The 18,934-nt window shown below is 37.6% G+C and overlaps 1 protein-coding gene and 1 long non-coding RNA gene across 6 annotated transcripts in view; one reads left to right on the forward strand and one right to left on the reverse strand.

Annotated features, from left to right (window-relative positions):
• The first annotated feature begins 2,539 nt into the window (after window positions 1-2,539).
• Window positions 2,540-10,876, forward strand: LOC310901768. Its single transcript, XR_014586124.1, has 2 exons — window positions 2,540-3,660; window positions 3,741-10,876. It is a non-coding gene; the product is annotated as an uncharacterized lncRNA (long non-coding RNA).
• Window positions 9,057-18,934, reverse strand: part of ATF2 (activating transcription factor 2) — a 52,085-nt gene continuing 42,207 nt past the window's right edge. For 4 of the 5 annotated variants that reach the window (XM_083842066.1, XM_083842064.1, XM_083842062.1 and 1 more), the window contains 2 exons: window positions 17,674-17,779; window positions 9,057-11,732 (listed from right to left, as the gene is read on the reverse strand). In XM_083842066.1, the coding sequence (XP_083698192.1) occupies window positions 11,506-11,732; window positions 17,674-17,779 (333 nt within the window). In that variant the 3' untranslated portion in view covers window positions 9,057-11,505. The remainder of the gene's footprint in view (window positions 11,733-17,673; window positions 17,780-18,934) is intronic. The other variant, XM_083842065.1, reaches the window with a different exon arrangement.

The raw sequence follows: 18,934 nt of genomic DNA on the forward strand, positions 1-18,934 counted from the left end.
TTTATCCATAAACACTGAAAATCAAGAACAAGCAAACCATCAGAAAATCTTCAAGATATTTCTAGTCTTGACTTTCAAAACATCTTTAACCCCGAGCAGATGAGCTCCTACTTGACACCATAAACTATGCCACAGAATCAGCAGTGGTCTCAGTGCAGTAAATCAAGACTTCTAGATCCACTGCATGGCTCTGAAGAATTACTAAAGATATTAAACTTTATCATAAGCAACCCAGACCTGCAGTTCTAAAGTGCTGCTGCGTAGAACATCCACAAGGGAGAATTATTTTGTACCAGATCTTCAACTTGCAGCTTTTATTCCCAATAAATAATGAAAAATTCTGATTACTCTTTAACTACTTTAAGACCACATTCTTTAAAATACTTCTTAGTGCAATTATTTGATTTTCTAATACCAGAGCCCTCTAAATCATTTCTACATTCTTAGATAATCTAATATTACCAAAGCCATTCAAAAATAAAAACAGAATGTTTTTAATCAGGGAATTAGTTATCTGGCAGTTCTCATGCATCTTGCTTCTCAGAGCTGCATCGTCTAGGCTACTTAGGGTTCTTTGAAAGAATGTTCAAGCTTAAGAGCACATGGAATGTGTAAGGGTATTTTAAAGCTCAGTAACTTGCTCTGTATGAATAAGGGTGGGTAGGCCCCGGCAAGGCAAAATTCAGCTCCTAATCTGACGCAGTTTTTGTGGTGTTTTAGAAAATGGTCTATATGAGTGAGTATTGAACTTTAGAAATGTTCTGAGAATTTCCTACTCTATTGAGATATGCAATCTAGTTGTCAAGTGGAAACATACAACAGCCCTTGTAGAATGAACTTTAATGGGGTGAAGATGCTCCTAAGTTCAAATCTCAGAGTGTTTAGATAGCAAAAGCCTTAGATAACTAATTTGTAGTTCAGCCGTGTTTCCCATACCTTCTGCCAGGAAGACTTTCGAAGGAGAATATAAAATCTTTCAAACTGAGCGAGCAAGCATATGCACTGCTGGTACCGTTCAGCTTTACTGCACTTATCACAGCCAGCTCTGCAAGCACTCAGGTAACAGCAGCAGAGCACAAAGAGAAGCACGGAGTAACACTGGAAATAGCTTTCAAGACCAGCATTAGCTCTTCAGGATCACAGGGAGATGACATTAACCAAAGCAACTTCAAAGAGCTGAAATAGATTAAAGTTTTTCTCTTAATGATTTTAAAGTGTTATTGAAGGGATCAATAGCTTTTCCTGTTAAACAAACAAGCTGTTTAAATCAAGTATTCCTGGAGAGGAGACAAACCACCCTTGGAAGTAATAGTGGGATTTAATTAGGATTTGAGATTTTCACTGTTCATTAATTGATCTGCCAGTCTCAAAATAGTTCTAGTGAAGGCGAGTTTACAGCAATGATTCCTTATGAAAGGACAGGATTACCTGATCCCTTCTAAGCCCTTTTATCTGTGCCAAACGGCATGATTTATCATGTGCTTTCCATAGAGAGAAACTTTGCTGTAACTGATGCCACTGTTTTGCTGGGGAGAGGAGGGCAGAGAAGGGGGAGAAAAGAGTGTTATTTCCCCTTCCTTTAACAATAAAACAGTTGCATCCCTTGACTGCGAACATTTCGCTCATTGTCAACTAAGACATGTGAAAAGCCCCTCACAAAGCAGAACTAAATTAACAGATATCCAGGTCCTAAATTGGCAGTGCCAGAGACAATTACTAAGACTTGGTGTGTTATTGATTCTCTTTATAGGACTATAAAATGTATCAGTTACTTGGACAACTCTATACAACATGAGGAAAGCGTGGTTGTTGTTAGATGCAAGAACAGCTGGCTATTGCCATGACAATCTGTGCGTTACCAGAATTGCAAAAGAACGTGAGGATTTCTGTTCCAAGGCGTCAAAGCAACGCACTATGCTACAAGCAAGCCCTGTAACTAGCATCCGTCCCTGTAAACTGATCCACCTTGCTCTTTCAAGGAGGTGGAATTGTGCTGGAAATCTGATCCTTATATCCAAGGTACGCCCCGTGGGGACCAATGCAACCAAGTAATGCCCACCCCAGCACTGCAGGTGGCAGCTGAATCAAGTTCAGCTCTGCAGCTGAAGCTCTCCGGACCTTTGCACTGCAATTGCAAAGCTCATGTGGGTGGAAGGTGTGGTATGGGGCTGGGACAGACCCCTCGGAGCTGAGGACTTTGACTCTCGTCAGCTGTTACTGCCAGGAGCCAAGAAAATGCCATGTGCCTGCTTTTTCTAACACAGTTTGCTTTGTACCTGAAAAATCTTCACCAAAGAAGGAGGAGAGAAATAGAGATGAGAAGTGTGCCCGTACAGGCAGGGAATAGGAGGGAGAGGTAGGACACACCCCCCCCCCCCCCCGTTTCTAATGCTGAAATCCTGGTTCTTCCTCCACCCCATCGCCTATAAATGACCTCCCATTTCCCACACGGAGATCCTGAGCCCTCAGTTCTCTCCAGCTCTGTCATCCCCAGCCACCGCTCCTCTGTCACGCCAGGAATTCTGACCCCATACCTGGGTGATGGTCGTGTTGATTGGTGAGGAGAACTAAAACACACAGCAGGCACTAGCACTTCTGTTGGCAGGCCTAAAGAAGCTCATCTCCCACCTCAGTTTGTGCCTTTCGCGCTGTTGGGGCTGTTTTCTCTTCTGAACCCACTTTGGCATTCATGTGGCTCACGAGGTGAGGTCTGAGGTTTTCCCCGAATTCAGCAGCCGTTCGGTGTACTGCTGGGCTGGGATGCTGACCACAGGCAGCAAGAGGTCACCGTGTGTCTACAGGCTCCTCGCAAAGGCAACCCTGCCACCACAGTCACTTAGTTTCGCTCTTTGTTAGGAAATTCCTAAACTGCAGCTGGGTTAACCCCAGGCAGGACAGAGTTCCTCACACAGGGGGTGGAGAGGATGAGATGCAGCTGGCTGGCTCCTCTTACAGCTGTGCATGTGGCAGTTTTAATTTAAGCAAAATCAGAGGTCAGCTTGCACAATGGGTCTTGTGATCTGCATATCACTACATGAACCTCAGGCCTGTGGCTACATCCAGGACGCACTGCTAACAGGAATTTTGGGCAAAGTAGGGTTGGTGGGGCAGATGCTGTGAGCATCTTGTGTTGAGACAGGGTAGTGTGAACCAGTAGATGGAGAAATTCAAACTGGAAAAAAACAGATGCATTAGCAAAAGCAGAACCCGCCCCAGTCACAATGAAGCACAAAACCACTGGCAGATGAAAGACTGCAGCTCTGTCTTCAGTCAGCTCTGCTTCTAACATGGGAGTACTCCCATCAATGGGCTCAAACCACAGGCAGGGTATGACTGCTGGGTCCAACTCCCAGCTCACATTCACAAATGCATTTAAATATAATTTCAGGGAAAAAAAAGTATTATTTTTTCATGCTGTGCAAGCAAAGCCTGCTATTCAACTCCAGCAGCTAGCTCACAGCAGCAACAACATCCAGGAGTGTATTTGAGAGGCTAAATTTCAATTTTGATGTGTTTTAAAGCTTATATTCTCTAAGGAGCCAAGTAGGCAAATTGTGCTATGAAGGGGCTCGTACAACTAGCTAAGAGGGAACAGTTTCCCCTTACCTCCTTTGGGAATGAAGAACCAGAGGGAAAAGCCCCCTACCAGCAGAGGGACAGGTGAGCGTGGAGTCGGCAAAGGCAGCTTTCAGCTTCTCTTCATAGAGCATCAGCCAAATTAATGTTTTGTCTGCTACTAGTTAACAGCGAGATGCAGCCTGCCAGCTACGTCTGAAAGTTTGTCCAGCCCCTAGCAGGGGAAAGCCCGGCTGCCTGCACCAGGAGCAGAGGAAGGAAGGGAGTTTTCAGCAGCGCAGCCCAACGGGGGATGCAGGCGCAGACTCATGGGAGCTGCGCCTTTCCCCAGCCTCTCCATCTTCCTCTCTCGAGCGCTTTTACAGCTCAATGTGCTGTAAAATGCAGGAGATCAGCAAAAATACCTACACATTTTATGATAATGTAAAGAATGTACTTGCTCAAAACATTTAGCAGTTACCACTAGATGGCATTTCGTTCCTGAGAAACTGGAAACTCCCAGATTTTGAATTACTTGTTACAGACAGCAGGAAATAGTATAAAATGGAATTACCTCACTCCGTTAATAATTCATTATCCATTGTCTTGTATAAGCAAGACATCACTAACACAAGATAATTTTACTTGCCAACTTATAAATCCCCTTTGTTTAACTATAGATTGCAACTCCTCTCTCCAGCCCCCTGCTCGGTAGGCAGGGAGCTGAGCTGCAGTCAGCACTTACCAGTCTTCTTCACATTTTTAAATGAAAGACAAATGTAAGCCAGTTCACAGACTTGGAGTGTGCCATGGACAACTGCCAGAAATGCTTTGCTCCAGTAACTGTGCACTGTATTTCCTGTGCTATTTTTGGATAAACCCTCAATACAGACTGCAGTAGAAAAAGTAATTCCCATTCAGGACTAGAGCTGTTACAAGCCCCAGTTATGGATATTATACTTTGTGCCAGGACATTTTAATTTCAACATGTACAAGCAAGCTGTGATGTACACGATGACATTTCCATTCTTTGTCTCCGCATGGTACAACACACCATACTCCGAGGTGCAATCAAGTTCTACTTTGCACACCCTGGAGTTGTACGGAGGCGTCTTGTTTAGCGTCTGCAAGCTGCTCAGTACTGGATGAGAACAAAACAAGCAAGAGGATTTCCCTTACTGTGCAGCAAAATGGAAGACTGAGAGGTGAACTATTAACTTCTAAGGAGTAAGGGACTAGAGCACAGTTAATTTTTACTTATGGAAAGTCAAAACAGCTCCAATAAACGTACTTATTTAATTTTGCATTTATACAAATCTACATATGTGGATATTTTTTTCTCATTAGATGATCGTTAAGTACCACTGCTCCAAGTATATAGGAACCTGGTCAACAGTTCATCAGAGCAAAATTAACAATCTGAATATCAACGTAACACCCAGCACTTTTATGAGAAAACGTGTGAAAACCATCCATGTAAGAATGATTAAAAATACCATTATTTCCATTTTCTAAGGAGTACTGCAGGGTCAAAAATGGGATTGCACACTGACAGGGTGATCTGCATTAGCATACTTGCATACAAGAGGCACAAGCTGTGCTACTTGCAGCTAAATGCTGAAGACTAGAGACTTGCATGTCTAGAGAAGCTGTTTTGAGATGGCTCTTGCACCATTACAGAGATGACAAGACTAGAAAATGTATTTGCATCCTATTTAAGCTTCTTTGTTTATGGTTTACTGCTCTGTGCCAACTTTGTACACTTTTGTGAAATACTTGCGCAGTGCTGCAGATCAGTGGCACAGGACTTAGCTTGAACTAAAAGCTTTTTCTTGGTATATGTTGTGAGATGGACAACTGAAATTGTAGGTTTTTTTGTTTTTTTTTAAGAAGTTATTTTCAAGTTATTGTTATCGCAAGTACCTTGATTCTGATCATTGTGAAACCAAACAAGAGGATTCAGTATGAAGGCCAGCACACTGACAGCGCTTTAGGAAGGTCAGAAAAACTTTGGAGAAGATTCTCAGGAAGTCTTCACCCCTACCTTTGCAGTGCAGCACAAGCACTGCTGGAGGAGAGCCATTCAATGACGACACAGAACCTGCAAAGGAAAGAAATGCAGCACGGGACAGGAACAGGAGGGCTGCTGCTGGAAGCCCAGAACTAGCTAGGCTGCAATGAGTTACCAGGCAAAATTAGGAGAAAAAAAAAATAATTTTCTGGATACAAAGCATTTTAAGCAAAAAGCAATCCCCAAACCGAACTTTTTATTGACTACATAAAGCGTTGTAAAGACCAAAGCCTAGGTTCTCCACACTGTAAAGACCTGCTTAGGCACGTCTTACATCCTTCTGCTTACGCCCATTGTCCCTCCCCAAGGCTGTGCATCTGCCCCATGGAATTGCCTTCTGGTCAGCACAGTTCCTAGTCCCGTTTCTGCAGTTAACTTCATTTTCCACTGGCATTCTGAAAGAAAAGCCAGCCCAAAAAATTCCCAGACAAAACCCAAAAGATACTCCACATATGCTCTGTGAAAAACAAGTGAGGTTCCTGTATAATGTAAAACTGCATACCAACATGCTTCAGAGAAACACTTAACTCTCAGGTGTTTTTTGATATATACTTAATGTATCTAAAGTATACGTCTCACACCAATGTCTCCTGCTGTTAACAGCTCTTCAGCTCCACTGGCAACAGCCACAGTAATTGCTGCTTGCCACGGACAAGGGTCTGGATGGCTGTGGCTAGATCAGGTGAGTTCTCCTTACCTTTCAGGGTGGAGCCTTATGGCAGCATTCAGAGAACCCACGAACACTAGTATCATGGATTTTTGAGCAGCTGAAGATCTGAATTGAGAAAATATTCAGGAAAAAGCTTCCCTGTTAGGCTAAGCTACTGCAAGGTGCTAGGTATGACAATGACTTCAGAGGAACAATTTCAGCCTTGGAAAGATGCAATGTTGGGTTACAAGAAAAAAAAAAAGACACACGATCAGTAGGTCACAATACACAGAAATAGTCATTTACACTCACGTTTCCTTTGACTAAATTATTGTTTACCAGCAAGACAGAAGCATAGATGGTGATTAGCAGCCAGCTAAATCAGATTCTGTTCTCCTATTTGGGAAAGCCTGATTACAGAAGGTGCTTTAAGTTTAATATTTTAAGATAATGATGTACTACAGAATTTTAAGTGTCTTTTTGGTTTAGTAAGTATATATTTTTTTTTTGTTGTTGTTTTTAAATTTAGCTTAATACTATTATTCTCAAGAAACATGAGCTGGACTGAAATAAATCAGCAGACATCAAAACTAAAGTTTACATTCTCCAAAGCTGTGTGTTTATGCCAGTTTAACTATGTCAAAGTAGCGACGCTTTCTTAGGTAGACAAGATCCACGGTATCTTAAGCTCTTAGTGCCTGGCATATTTTAACAGCCATTTCTGTTCTGTGGGTGTGTGTACCCTTATCTGATAGGTGAACACATCAGGAAAAAAAAAAAGTAGAAATAAATATACTTGCATAATCACAAGACTTTTATGATTAAATATTAATTCTCAGATTAAATTCTGCTATATGTAGTTTATTTTAAAACTTAAGAACCTTCTCTCTCTTCTTCCCCCAAAATGAATAGGAAAAAAAAGTGCTTGGAAAAACATGCACCATTATAAAAATGATTTACAGTAGACGGACAGAGACTTCGAGTAAGATTTAAACTGGATCAAGTTTACCTGTCTTGTTATTCTACTGACAGCCATGCAATCAGATTGCAACTAACCCCCTGCCTAGGAAATGGGAAGCTCTGAAGGTAGTTGCACTTTGCACAATTATGAAGCCATCAGCATACAACCTGTGCTCCCTAGTAGTGCTCCTGACTTCTGCAGAGCATCTCTAACTTCTTGAAGTAAAGGCTGCCATAAAAAGCAAATATAACCAGGGAGAAAGCAACATGCGAAACCATGACATTCCACACTAAATACATATATATACTTTCCTGGGCTCACCAAACAGAAAAATATTTTGGAGAGGAAGCAATTGAAGAACAAGAGAGGTCATGATCTTAAATTTTGGGAGAAAAAAAAAAGTCACATTAAAAGCTGGAGTTAAAAGGACGAGAAACTTTTTTTTTTTTTTAATAAAAAGATTTTTTTCATGATGGTGTCATCTAGACCTACCCCTACACAGTGTTATATAAGACAGGTTAAATAAATCATACCTGTACCACTGTTGGCACAGTGGTTAAAAATAAATGTAAAGAAAATACTACTCTAAGGTATCTTACACTTACTGCTCTGCAATGTAAATGAGTGCAGTTCAAATTATTTCTCCACTGAGGGAGGCAACAGGCAGCACATAAATGCAAACAACCTTCATTAGACACATTGTCATGAGTATATTAATCATGTCAAGAAGCATTGCTGGAGTTTCCTTCAGCATAATTTAACATACCTTACTTTATTAGGATGCACTTAATTTCACTATGTTTTCCCCTCATTATCATTTATGATGACCAATTAAAATGTTTGTGTCTGTCTCTAAGCAAATTACTTCTGTAATTCCAGTAGCTGAAATCACCACTCATCCAACACTTGTCATCTAGTTCCATCAGTGTAATATCTTCATATCTTTATTTGCCCAGCCTATATTAGCATTTTAAAGAGAAAAAGCTTACTTGGATTGGATATTTACATATAAAATGATTTTTTTTTTTTTTTACAGTGGGGACGGTTGGTTGTTTTCTTCCCCTGCTGCCCTGTTATATAGCCTTCAAGCCTTTTTCCTCAAAATGACAAGCATAACTCATATAGTTAGGAAAAGAAAATAATGAAGGAACAGTGCTTGGGCACTATTCCTATATTGAGCTTACAGTTGCATGCAGTTTAAATTTAATTTCCTTTGGTCAATACATGCAATAATTGCATGTACACAGCAACTTTACCTCCTTTTTCCCCAAAAATCCTCCACATCAGAGTCTAGCCAAGAGCTTTTCAAACGATAACAGGATATAGCGCCTCACAGATCATGCTTTCTACATTTGTAAGGCCAAACTACTTTTAATATTCTAACAAACATGAGGGCATGATTTCTTCTCAACCTTTCACAACAAAACTACGAGCAGTTCATCTGACTGCATCTGTAATTTCCTAGCTTCATCTATATTAATTTGAGGTTAAGATACTTTGAAAGTTAGCTGGAAATGTTGATTACACACAACACTTTTGCTGTGGCACTCACTGCAATCATAAAAGGCTGAGCAAAGCTTGTGATCACCAAGCTGTCTGTGAACTCCTTCTGTGGATCACCTTAGGCTCCCGGACCTGAAGACCCATGGCTAACTCCCCAGAAGGTGCTGGATCTCAACTGCAGAGCAATGGGATTAGGCTTAATTTCTAAAGAATCATACGTGTTTTTACACACATAATGTTATTTTTTATATTATAGTAATGACTTCCAGAAAAATGCTGATAATGGCAATGATGAAGAAAGAAGTCCGAAGACAGCGCTGCCTTTTAGAACAATTATAATTTCATTAAAATAGGAACATAACTTAAAGATAGATTTTATTCTCTTTGATGATTTACTCATGCAAACTGCACATAAAAGAAAACAGTACAGTTTGTGAAACATGTCCAATGTAAAGACCCAAAATGCTAAGTACAGAAGTAGTGTGACATACGTCTCGAAACGGAATCCATGGTAGTACGACTAATAACTTTTCTCTATTTGCTGAACACAGATTTTAATGGTTCTTTTTCCAGCCCCACTGTTAAAGTCATTAACTGTTTACACGTCTCCTATACACTTATGTACTTATTATACAAGCGCGACAGCTTTGTTATAAAAAAAAAAAACTCCACTTATATAAATATGGTTTAAAAAGCCTTTGTGTTTAGGAGAGCAAATTATAGCATAATCAATGAGGCCTTATCTAGTCCACCAAAACTACAATGAAAAGTGACTGTATAGCTTTCTTGCAGAATTCACATTTTGTGCCTTTGCAATTAATTTCCTTCTCACAAGATGTCCATTGTATTTTACCATCCCCAAAACACTCAAGAAGTGTTATTTTTTTTTCTTTGAAATTGGGAACATAAGACTTTAAAACACACGAGGTTATCAACTCAACTTTGTTTTAAAATACAAAATATTTAGAATCCTTATTATTTGCATGCTTAAAGCCCTGCAATGATACACATATGACCTAGATATTTCTTTGTCCAGTTTTCATTATAGCATGGTTGTATATATATTGTAGAAATTACGATTTTTCCTGTGGATCAATTACATTTTTTAGATTTAAAATTGAATCAAATAGAAATTTGATGGCACTGACACTTAAAAACACATAGTATAGTGTGGAGAAGGAAGAGCAAATGAACTACACAACCCATTATAAATGCATTAAATCTTTGTTATATACATAATGGAATCCTGCTTTACTGCCAGTTGCTACTATGCATCTGTTTTTGCTATTATACAAAGTTTTCCGACCCGAAAGCACACATCTAATTTTTTTTAAACAACTTAATCTATTGTAAAATATTGTACTGTATTTTGAACATGAGTACAGAATCAAAATAGATAATGGCACATTTAAAAAACTCAATATCCTACAGATGATTGGATAATGAGAAAAAGTGTACCTACAATCATTTCATCAGAAACAAACTACATCATGGAATGTTAGTTATCCAAGTTCGCACAGTAAATAACATTTTAAAACTGCAATCACCTATCAGCCAGCATCACATTGAAGGCATCTTTAAACATTCAAGCAAAAGACTGCTGGCATTAACTACTGAACCATTCTCACGCACACACCACACACACCACATTATAATTACATTGTTTCCAAGATACGGTAGATACTGATTTTTTTTTCCACAAGAAAGGTATCAAAATTTTTGCTACTAAAAGATGACAGTGCTTACACAAGAATTAAGTACAAGTTAGCTTGCAAATACAAGACAATGACAAAAAAAAGTCTTGAGTTGTCTGAAGAAGGATTTTAGGCTTTTCTGGCATCCAAAACCATGAGTAAACTCAGTCTGCAACTCAAAAATCCACAAAATATCAACCTACCTTGGAATACTAAGTATTCCGTATTTGATAACCCTGTATTTTACAATATGCTTGCTTACTGGTTTCAGCCTAGCAACAAAGGGTAGTTACAGATATCTAGCTAACTGGAGAAATAAAGCTCTCCTCCTCCCCTAATGAAAGTGTTGGAGGAGGAAAAATAACCTGACATCAATTTAAAAAAAAAAAAGGAAAAAAAATCTATTTAGTAATGATCCTCACCTAGGATAGGTATGTGCATAAGAGTACTGTATCTCATATACTGTACTGGCCCTATTAAACAAATTAAAAACCCCAACGGTTAAAAAGTCAACCAAAATGCTATACATAAAACAACCCAAACATTTTTCTCCCAATGTTCTTCCTCTCATAATGTGCAAAACAACAAAAAGGCAAAAAGAATAAAAGCAAATTTACTGTTACTGTCTTTCTCTTGCCTAGTGCTTTATGACCTTGCTAGCATTGCAAAGTCAATAGGGACTATGCAGAACTTTGGTATAAAATGTCACATAATATTACTATCACAGTCTGGGGGATGACCTTTAGTATTTCACCCCAATGTTTGTTGAAATAATACCAAATTAAAAATGAAATAAACCACATTGTACTGTACACACACTTTACACATTAAGCACAAAAAATAACTAGTAAACCTAATACTTCAAAAAAAAAAAAAGTCTTTGCAAAGAGACTAGTAACTGGTGTTCTGTCTCACCTTCACCTGCCAATTGTTAAAGCCAAATTTGGGTTTGATTTTTAAAAATGACTAATTTTAAGCTACAATTTCTCCTAGAAGGAGACTGGTCTTTTGTTGATTTCCCTTTAAAGTCACAAACGTATATCTAAGAAACTGATGCAATGCAAGTTTTTAATCAACTTCCTGACGGCTGCGACTGGGAGGGAGGCGCCATGACGATCTGGGAAAGCACTGGCTCTGTGCTCTGGTCCGCCATCTGGGTGAGAACGGAGGTGGCCACCGCTTCGGCCTTGGAAGTGGAGCTTACACCGTTGGAGGTGCTGACAGAACTGTGCTGAATAGCTTCCGTGTGTGGACTGCTTGGCACCGATATGTCTTCTGAACTGTCATCTTTATCTGCAGCTTAAGAAGAAAGAGTTATTTATTTTTGCCCCCTCACAATGCATACTACTTCCAATGTAACAGCAATCACCTCCCAAATAATTCAAATTCACAGTATGACGTAGTGCAGCAAATTGCAAAACAATCTTACTTTCTTTTTTTTTTTGATAAAACACTACTTCATAAGCAAAAATATGGATTGCATTATGGGGTATTCAGGAAACAAGAACATTTTCACATTGTCAAAATCACGACTAATATTGTCTGATGTCCCCCCCAGTACATCAGTAAATCAGCTGATGGGTGCGACGCCTAATTCTAGTGATGAACGCTCATGCCAATAAGCGATATTTATAGATTAAAAATACTACCAGATCTCCTAGTGCTATATGAATTCGCTTTAGATTTTTAACAAGTGCTACTTACTGCATTTGCTTAGTAATCAAACAAGAGGCTAATTCTATGTTCAATAATACTTGAGATTGCGAATACCATCTCTGGAAAAAAATGTCATTTATAGCATTGTATTAGTTGGACAATACTTCCACAAGTTTTCAACCCACATTCTTGTAACACAGTAAAAGTTCAGTAACTTGTTTAGTATACAAATATCGTTTAATAAAATTTAAAATTATTTTTAAGATCAAAGTTGTAATATCTTTAAGAAGATGTTCTCCACAAAACTGAGGTGAATTAGCCCTTCAGTTGCATCATGTTTTCTCATGACAAGAGTTAAAACAGATAAAAAAAAATTATTACTCTACAAAATTAGAATATACAAAATTAGCATAATTTAAAATGTCTGTCACACAAACATCCTAGCCACGCTAGCACATTCCAGTCATCTTTTTTGCCCACCCTGAGAATTGCAAAAGCTAACCAAGGCATTATGCAAACACTGACAAGCAGAACTCTGAATTAAAGACTAAAAAGCAGAAAAAAATACACCGTTTTTCAATCAAAATTAAGTCTGAACACCTAATTTAATTATAAGTTTTCTGTATCGCTTTATGCTACTTAGTGTTTTTCAAGGCAGTGTATAAAACTTTTGTGAAAAATACTTAAACCAAATATATAGATGGAAGATGAAGTCCTTTTTAAAACACCACTGTCCACTGTGTAATACAACAACGTAGAAAGAGACACACAGACATAGCCAGGAGACGCACAAACCATTTCTGGTGACATAGCAATAGAACACAGCTTGGAACACTACACTTGTCACTATGTGGCAATGGAAGACTATACTAGTCTTTGCAAACCCTTTCAGGTTTGCTTGAGATTGGCCTACAAGTTCAAGTTATCCAGAGAAGAAGAGAAGGGAAAGGATGACACTAACACTAAAAGCTATCATAGCCTCATTTCCATACAAAACCAGGCTAATAGCAGTAACTGAACTGCATACAAAGCAAGAAAATACAATGATGAAATGAAGTTTGTGATGTACTGAGGTTTGTAAGTCATACTATAAAATTCACTCAAGTCCACAACATAAAGATCTTCGAAGCAACCCCACGTATACTAAGAACCCACTCCTCATCATAGCCTGAAAGTAACAGTTCTATTATTGACTGTTTCTGGAAAAGAACGGTAAGGTCAAAGAGGATGTGTTAGTCAGTGAAACTGCATATTTCTTTCGAAGGACTACTGCCTAGATGGACAAGGTAACAATTTCTCTTATAGCCCTACTACAAGGGCAAGTACACAATCATTTGAAAGCATCATACTATTCTTATCCACAAGGCTAGCTATTTTCCAGATTTATTTATTTTTTTCTCCCAAAAAAGAGATCTTTCAAACTTCATATGCGTTAGATAGATGATATTGAGCTAGGTCTGCTGACAATTACCAAACCTTAAGATTACATAGCAACTGAATACAGCAAGAAGAAAACTAAAGTACTTCTGAAATATGTTTGTAATCCTTAGTAGGATTTGTCCATTCAAGAACAGAAAGAATATAAATGAGTGCCAATTCAGCTCACATTATTCAATAGGATTTCACGTTTGCTACACTTCTACTGAGACCTGCAGGATCTGATGTGAAAATAAATAAAAAGGAACACAAGCAAACTTTCTTAAGAACAGAAGAACTCTAGTGCCACTTCCTGAAAAATACTGAATCACTATGAGAGCAGCATATTCTTCCCCTAAGACAGAAAGAAAAAGTACTGAGTGGGAAATTGTGTATCAGTCTCCCCACTATCACATCTTTTCCTCCTCTTCAAAGCTGTTCTCCTATGAATCTCAACCTAGCTGTTTTTTGCTGTTTGTTTTTTTTTTCCCCGATTCTTGTTGGCCATATCATCCTTATCCTCAAGAAAAAGATGAGATTTAAACGCTGTAAGCCAGAGACAGAGAGGAAGTAGTAGATCACCTTTCAGCCAGAGAAGGAAGATCTTCCATTATTCTATATCCTTCAACATATACATTATTACCACAAAAGAAATTTTTGTAATAACATCACAATGACAAAAAACGTGAAAAGGGCTTGACTTCCTGATTGTGCTCGGCTCCAGAAGACCATACAGACAACAGAAGAAACAGTTATGAGAATACTCATGACCACCAACATACAACAGAAGATTTTTTATCATTAAGCAGATGAACATACTGTGCTGAAGAGATAAAAGCACGTCATTCAGGTATTTTCAGATGCTGGAGTTGTGGTGGTGAGCCTACAGCAGGCAGATGACCATATGAGATACAGACTTAACGCTAGTTTATAATAATGGGTTTGACTGAAAGCGTACATACTTGCAATAAATGCGAAGTAATATTTAGAAACAAGGTGCTACCCTAAAGAATAGCTGGTGTGATTTCCTTCATAGTCCTAAGCTTACAGGAACAGCAGCCAAAAACTGAATACAAAACTCCATTTGAATACAGAACACCAAGCACTGACATAATGGGATCCACAACTCCTTTCGGTCCCGATACCTCTAGAAAGGAAGCCCCATGGTAATTGTCAACTACAGAGGGACTCACTGGAAAATTGACATTTCTAGGCTTCAGTTGGCCTTTGTGAATACTCCTTGCAGTTGTTGAAGGACTGTTGCCTATCTAGAACAGGCTGTAGGAACACAGTGGTTTGAGTTACCTGAGGTCTGAAACTGGTTAGTCAACTTCTACTGTTTCTTTAAAACTAACTAGAGAAAAAACACAAAAACACTTATATAATACCACCTGCACTACAGCCTCTATTTATCTTCCTTTACATTAAGTTTTGTACACCTGTTCTTGAAGATTATGATGTCCTTTTGAAAAATATCTAAACCATTTTTTTTTGCAACTGGAATTTTCACAACACATTTTCTTCTCATAAGTTTTCACCTTCTTCCTGCTCTAAGTACAGAAAAAAAATGAGAAAAAAATGAGTATGGCAGATGAATTTTAGAAATAATCTGGTATTGAAGAACTCAAATGAAAAATAAATGAACAGCATTTAGATTCCTCCTACATATTACATTACATGACACTCCCCCCCCCGCCCCAAAAAAAGAAGTGTTAAAAGATAAATTCAGAACCAGTACCATTCTTGCTTTGGGAAATAAAAAAAAAAATAAAGTATCCGAAAACTCAAAAACTGCTACAGAATTTCATTCATACTGCTTCAAAGCGCAATAACCATTTCTCTATTTTTTTTTCCTGTCCTAATGATGCACTTTTTTGAAGCAGGCTTTTGAAATAATGAAAATATGACTCCAAGAACAATTTTCAAAGAAAGGATATCTTCATTGTTGTGCTTTTTACTTGCCCTGAGGCAAAAACATGCTTGGAAAATCCAGAAGATCTTGAAAGTTATGTAAGTAGGTGCCAAAAATACCCTGCAAAACAATAGATTATTTCTGCCTATTTAACTGCACCATAAGTGAAACCCCATTAAATTGTGGACTTAGCAGCTAAAAGACAGTCTGCATGGTATAAACTAGCACCGTCTCAGCAGTGCACAATATTCAGCACTGCAGGAGCTCTGTAATCTGGTGTCTTCAGTTTCTTCCACAGAGACTGTTAAACCACTTGGTACTTTTCCAAAGCAATTGGACTTACATGACATGATGAACATAGTATCTTTATTTAAAAATACTTTCTTTTAACAGTATTTTCATGAACGTATTATCTGAAACTATTATTTCCTCTCATAAATTGTACTGTGGGTAAATCAGTCAGCCAACGTGTTTTCCTAACAGTATTCACATGAAGACGATGTGACAAGATTCTTCCAGAGGGATGTCATTGCAACTATCATTTGTGCTGAACTTTGACTTTCAAAAGGCTTAAAAAAAACTAGGTGAGCTATGCCTCCAATTTTGTTGCTTACTATTATTGTTTTCTAAAATATAGGCTTTTCCCAGTGATATGTATTTTAGTACTTATTCATTTTGCTTTCCTTAGTAAATTAGGAATGTCATAATCCTTTTCCGAGGGCAGAAAATAAACACTATTACTAAACTGTCTGCCATTAGTACTTCAACAAAGAAATCCTTAGCATATAATTAGCTTGCCAGACTTATGTTTAAATATTTTTTATGCAAATTCAGGAACATGTATCCTCCAAACATCAACGTTCAAGAAACCTGCATTTTTTTTATTTTAAAAAAAGAAATCCTTGCATGTATAATGTTATTCCCTAGTAGCTTCTGTATGAAATTATGTTGTTCTGTCAGATGGGAGCCATAATGGCCTCATCCCTGCAGCAATCATTGTTAATATAAATCCCAAACATATTTCTATACTGTTCCAATTTACTCCAAGATGCTATTTTCTGTCTTGTCAAAATGACTGGAGATCAAAGGACCAAGATTTATAAGCTCAAAACTGACAAAATCAGTATTCTAAATATATATGGCAATAGAGAGTTGCTAAATCTCCTGAATCTTTTAAATTAAAAAATATTGCCCATTCTGATGAAACTGCTTACAATGACTACAAGTAAAGATGGTGGCCATTAAGTTTTATCGCAAGCACCTGAGGATCTGTTTGCATGCAATACAAAATGTTCCTTTATTCTCCTGAATTACTGACACTAGCAAATTAAAATGAAGTGGCTACATATGGCAGAAACAATCTTCACATTTACAAATATCCTGAAATATCACTAAATCATAAAAACGAAAGCTGTGGGTTATATATTATGAATGTTGCCTAATGCATTCCCGGCTCAGTTATTTGTAACAAATTTGTGTACAATGGACAAAATTGGCCATTTATTCTACAGCAGCAGCAGCTGGTTCTGGCACTGTGTATCATATCCAAAAATGAAGTTACAAGTCAGGAAAGCATAATTAACCTTTAAAATGCTGGAAGGATAAAAATCAAATGACCAACTTTCAGTAAAAATATGTTTGAGAAAAGAAGCATTACTTAAATTCTCAGTATCCCCTTCAGTATTGCAACTGCTTTTAAAATACCCTGTATATAGAAAAGTAGATGCTTAATGTGGAAATAAAAACAACCTAGAAGACATTGTACAGTAGGAGCCATGAACCTGCATCTGATTATTTTAATAGCTTGACTGATCCTGGATGTTATGGTAAATGAGGACAGCTGTTATATTACCTCTACTGAAATCTCATTACGATAAAGAAAAAACCCACAAGGACCTTTCACTGTACTAGGCTAAGTATAAAAAAAAAAAAGCTTTATCATGTGCTCTTAATACTTTAATCATATTTTCCAAAACAGGTGTAGTAACCTATAGTCTGTAAATGCTAATTACCATATGCATTTATTAAGCCAACATAAAATCTTCAATGATATATAACACATCAACTGAAATGATTTAAAAATATATTTCTAAATATCCCATATTCATTCCTGCCTCGCAGTAACCTTCGAGATTTTTTTTTAAATCTTTAATGTAATATTAGAACTGCACTTCTCATTTTTAATGCTCATTCGGTTCACTTTGGCAGTATTTCATTGATGCAGCCTAAGGCTATAGGTAATGGAACATTACTCACTATGATAGCCAGATTTCTTCTGCATGGCGGTTACAGGGCAATCTTTATGAGCCAGAAGAAGCTGTTTCAGCTGTGCCACTTCATTTCTCAGCAGGGTGACTTCATTCTAGAGGAGAAGAAAGTTATATACTTTACCAGGCTCAAACTACATACATTTTGAAGGTAAGTATTAAGTTTTATAAGATTTTCAGTTGTTCATTTAGGGGTAAATAAAATTCAAGAAGTTTCCATTTGGTCTCTATATAGCAAAAACGTATACATTTCTTTTATCTTAGAATATTAAATCTTATCTAAAACTTGACTAACTTTATTTTATTATTTTTTTAAAATTAGGAAATGCTTTTATGGAAAATACAACATTTACAGTTTGCAGATGCAGAGTCTACAAATAGTCTCATTCACATGATCCAGCTACTGTAAGACTCTTCTATAGGGTTTTATGAATTCTAATCAGAGTAAACCTAGATTTAGCTAGCCACATTTTAACAGATGCCACAGCCAATGATAAAAAAGTTAAAAAAAAAAAAATCAGCCAATGCAGAATTGTTTTTTGGGAACTATATTTGTACTTGGACTTTGGAAAAAAATCTCAAGTGGTGGAGAAGAATTTGGAAAATGTCTGTTGATTTTTACGTTTCTCTTTGGCAACCATGCATAAACCAAGTGTTGTATGAAGGAAAAATTAATAATGATGACAAAACCCTGAAGTGTCAGTCAATACCACTAAAATGGAGTGTAATCCAGGAGACAGCACTTGCAGAATCTAGTGACAGGGCTCATTCCCAGGCTGTGCCTTTCCACTACCGGGTGACCTTGCGCAAGGTCATTTTTCTTCTTGGCACTTCAGTTTTCCCATTTGTAAAATGGAGGACGATACTTACCTTCCCTGTAAAGCTGTTTGATATCTACGGATGGGAAACAGTACATAACCGCATTGACAATCCATACTGAGAACAGCATGGCATTGTGATAGATTCATTTTCATTTAGAACAGTAGAAAAGCTTTAGGTATCTACAGAATCAGCTTATCTGAAATGCTTTTTGGTCCCCATATCTTGTCATGATATATGCTTTTCACGGGTTAATTTCTTTTAAATCCAAGTCTTTTCCATTGGTATGAAATACTTGAAGTTACTTAAACTGTAAGAAAACCTACATGAGTGTAATACATACCACACATAACATAATTGGTAAATACATATGTTTATGCATTGGGAGCAAGTTAAAGAAAAATAAACATACAATAATTGGATTGAAAATA

This window comes from Anser anser (assembly GCF_964211835.1).
Source record: "Anser anser genome assembly, chromosome: 6".
In the NCBI taxonomy this organism is placed as follows: domain Eukaryota; kingdom Metazoa; phylum Chordata; class Aves; order Anseriformes; family Anatidae; genus Anser; species Anser anser.